General features: G+C 56.6%; 1 protein-coding gene across 1 annotated transcript in view; it reads left to right on the top strand.

Annotated features, from left to right (window-relative positions):
• LOC102892731 (L-gulonolactone oxidase) overlaps nucleotides 1–3,951 on the top strand; it is a 24,986-nt gene that overhangs the window by 8,570 nt on the left and 12,465 nt on the right. Inside the window, exon 5 of the mRNA XM_015600680.1 lies at nucleotides 2,266–2,356. Coding sequence (XP_015456166.1) covers nucleotides 2,266–2,356 — 91 coding nt within the window. The remainder of the gene's footprint in view (nucleotides 1–2,265; nucleotides 2,357–3,951) is intronic.

Below are 3,951 nucleotides of genomic sequence, written 5' to 3'. Positions count from 1 at the left end.
GCACCTATTAAACGTGCGGCGGACGCGGTGAAAGGCTGTGAAGCCTGCATCAGGAGCTGCCCTGCGGAGGGCTACCTCCGTTCACTTTCACGTTAGGAGGGGCTTCCTAGCAGGCAGGGTGTGGAGCAGGCTGCAGGGCGCACACTGAAGTGGCTGCCCCTCCGTCAGGGATGGTGGAGACCCCGTGCTCTGTCGGCACTCCAGGGCTCGCCAGGTGATTTTTGCCCCCGGGAGCTCATCTGTGCTACAGCTCCTGGAACATTAGGGCTGAGCACTGGGGCTCGGCTGTGCATCCCAGCTCCCCTGTTGTCTGTGTGACCTGGGGCAAGTCTTTTTGCCTCTGGCTACCTCAGTTTGCTCCCCCAGAAAATGGGGATGATCACGACAGCCAAGCACGTGGGGGCTTAGAAGAGTGTACATAGCGTTCATTTTCCTGGCTCCATCAATGCCTCGTTCCACAGCCTCCAGAAGTGAACTGTCCCCCGTGACTCCTTATGTCCATCCCCTCAGAGGCCGAAGCCTGGTCTTTCCTTCCGAGGCCCTTCTCCCTGAGGGCCTCGCTGTCCCCAGCCTGCTTTCTCCTACTCCGTCACAGCCTCTCTTCCACATTCCTCTTTCGTCTTCGTAAACTTCACGGAGAAGGGAAGAAGGTCGCAGCTGGATCGACCACCCTCCCTGTGCACACTTAGGCGGCTCTGTTTTTCGCTGTGATTCGTAATTCTGTGACAAACGTCATCGTGCCTGTGTCTTCCCACGCGCCGGAGCATCCCCCCGGCGCGGGCTGTCTGCGACCCCCTTTTAACATTCCGGTCTTTTCAGAAGGGGCCATATTTCCCAGCAGTCCAGTGAGTAGGAACAGAGATGACAGCGGACACAGGGTGAGGGGAGGACAAGGGGGGACGGGAAAAGGCTTCGGTCTCTCTCATCCTCTTACTGTCCTGCCAGGGCAGCCCCCAGGCCCCTCTGCAGGAAGGCATGAGCTAGATTTTCTGATTGTCGGCTTGTCAACTTAAGTTGAAATCAGAGCAGAGCCACTGGTGTCCTCCAGCCTGCATTTTGGGGAGCCTGCCTGCCTCGGGGCTCTGGGTCTGCTGAGGGGAGGGATCATTTCAAATCCCTGCCCTTCCACACCAAGCCCATTAATTGTGAAACTGTTATGTACGATGTAAGGCTCCAATCACCTTGGCAAACAATAGACCTTCAGTAAATATTGTCTTTCCTCTCCTTTAAGCTGGGGCTGGAATATCTCAGAAAGCTCCTGAGAAGTAAGCCTCTTATACTCCTGACCCGCTCTTTCCTTGACCCTGAGATCTGGGCATATCTTTCTAATTTCTGGCCCCAGACTGCATGCCCCAGGAGCACATGAGATTTGCTGGCTCCTTCTCTCAGACAGCCCAGCTCAACAGGACCGGCTCTGGGACAGCAGCGGAGGACGCCGCCACTGTACTTTACACATCATGCCAATGGAAGGAGCCCGGAGAGGGGACTGCCACCCTTTGCAACCACTGTACGCCAGGCACTTAGCCGCATCTTCACACAGTATCTGAGAGAGTTATTCTCCTTCTACAGATGAGGAAACAGGTTAAATGACACACCCAAGGTCACAGAACGTGTAAAATCACTGCCTGATACAACTTCCCTTAAGAAATCTGGTCCTCTTGTGTACACAGAACCTTTTATTCATTCCAGGGCCTGGAACTCTGGGCTGAAGGAGGCGGGGTTTATTCTAGATGGCCCGAGACGCCCCTGAAGGTTTCTAAGAATGGTCTTCTCCTTCCTCACAACTCAGGGAGGTTCCTACCTATTCATAGCAGCTTGGGATGTCTGTGTGTTATCTGACCCAGGTCCCACGGGACTTCTCAGGCCTTACTAGGCTGGATCTAAAGAAGTCTTAGCAGGAACACTGGGGTCTTGGGTTGGTGGAGAAGATATTGTTGATGGGTGGGGGACCGAGAGAAGGGAGCTTGTAGGCTGTGGAAACCCAGAGCTACGCAGGCAGGCCCCCCCACCCCCACCCCAGAGCTGGGCCATGCCCCTGCCAGCTCATGTGACAGGTCACCGAGGTGAGGAAACAGGCTCAGAGACCAGGAGGGCCAGCGAGCCAGACAAGCGAAGTCATGAGAAGTGCGAGACAAGAACCCAGGGAGGAGATGAATCTACTCTTCTGCTCTGAGGGCCTCACACCGCAACCTGGGGGCCACTGTCCCAGGGAAGCCTAACTGGTTGGTCCCTTGTGTCCTTCTCGCTCTGTCCTGCCGAGCCCAGCCTGGGAGCCATGTCAGATGTGACTGCAGGTGGCATCATTGGGACCGGAACACACAACACGGGGATCAAGCACAGCATCCTGGCCACCCAGGTGAGTGTGCCTACCTTGCAGCGCTCTGCTGCCTGCCAGGGAGAAGGGAGGGTTGGATGGAGCCCCACTTTACCAAGGCTCCTGGGAAATCTCTTTCCCCCGGAGCCTGTCGGTTCAGCTCCTCGTGGGCCTCAAAACCAGCCCAGGTCTCTTTCTCTGATGGAGACTTGGCAGGTGTCTTCCAGGAACAGCATCTCCTGCTCTCAGCCTCATCTGTCCCTGACAGACACAAGTGACAAAGGAGTCCTCGTGTGTGTTAATACACCGCTGCCACTCAGGAGCCTCCTGGCCACCTTGTGGAAAAGGGCAAGCAGGGCAAGGTGTTCATCCTCACTGAAAGCGGGAGCCAGGCAGGGCAAGGGGCCCTTCCACAGTAGCAAGTCCGGCGGTCGGAGGGTGGCCGGGGCTACCTGGAGCCCAGCACACGTGGGCCTCGGATCCACACTTGACCTTCATTGAAAAGCGTATCTTAAACTTCCCAGGAGCCTAGTGTGGGGAACTGGTTATGAGCCCAGGTTTCGGACTTAGATCTGGGTTCAAAACCTGCCTCCTACCAGCACTGGGTATGCGCATGTAGGTAGATTACTTAACTTCTCTGTACATCCCTGTGTCTGGACGTGGGGAGAATTCTTCTTGACCCAGGAGGAGTAGATGAGATGGCATCTATTAAACGTGCGGCGGACGCGGTGAAAGGCTGTGAAGCCTGCATCAGGAGCTGCCCTGCGGAGGGCTACCTCCGTTCACTTTCACGTTAGGAGGGGCTTCCTAGCAGGCAGGGTGTGGAGCAGGCTGCAGGGCGCACACTGAAGTGGCTGCCCCTCCGTCAGGGATGGTGGAGACCCCGTGCTCTGTCGGCACTCCAGGGCTCGCCAGGTGATTTTTGCCCCCGGGAGCTCATCTGTGCTACAGCTCCTGGAACATTAGGGCTGAGCACTGGGGCTCGGCTGTGCATCCCAGCTCCCCTGTTGTCTGTGTGACCTGGGGCAAGTCTTTTTGCCTCTGGCTACTTCAGTTTGCTCCCCTGGAAAATGGGGATGATCACGACAGCCATGCATGTGGGGGCTTAGGAGAGTGTACATAGGGCTCGCTGGTGATAGGTTTGGCATGTAAGGCAAGGCTTTTTCCAGAGCTCATACTTCGTGCTGTCAAATTTCAGCATTTCTGGGGGTTGGACCACACTGATCACTTAAGTGTCCCCCAGTCAACTAACCAGGTATATGGCTCTCCCTCTGAGCAAGACAGAACACCGGAGCAAGCGTGGGCTGAACGTGACTGCTGGGAGCCTGGGTCCCATGTGCTCTAGCCACAGTGGCACCGACACCAAAGAAAACAGCCCGAAGGCGGTCTCTAAGGGACGCGCTTAGTTTTCTGGAACACCATGAGGGAACCCTAATTCACAGCTACTATGCCTCGAAACCCCACTTCGCTTTCTCATCAGCAGTGTGCGCTCACCCTGGCACCGCTCGTCCTCCCCCCCGCCCTCTTTGGACCACGCCGCAACCTGGGGGCCGCTGTCCCAGGGAAGCCTAACTGGTCCCTTGTGTCCCTCTTGCTCTTGTCCTGCTGAGCCCAGAGAACCACCAGGCCAAAGAGGG

The sequence above is a fragment of the Pteropus alecto genome, unplaced genomic scaffold (genome assembly GCF_000325575.1).
Source record: "Pteropus alecto unplaced genomic scaffold, ASM32557v1 scaffold50, whole genome shotgun sequence".
Lineage (NCBI taxonomy): Eukaryota > Metazoa > Chordata > Mammalia > Chiroptera > Pteropodidae > Pteropus > Pteropus alecto.
The sequence above is the reverse complement of the archived record's forward strand: the minus strand, read 5'-3'. Positions and strand labels throughout refer to the sequence as shown.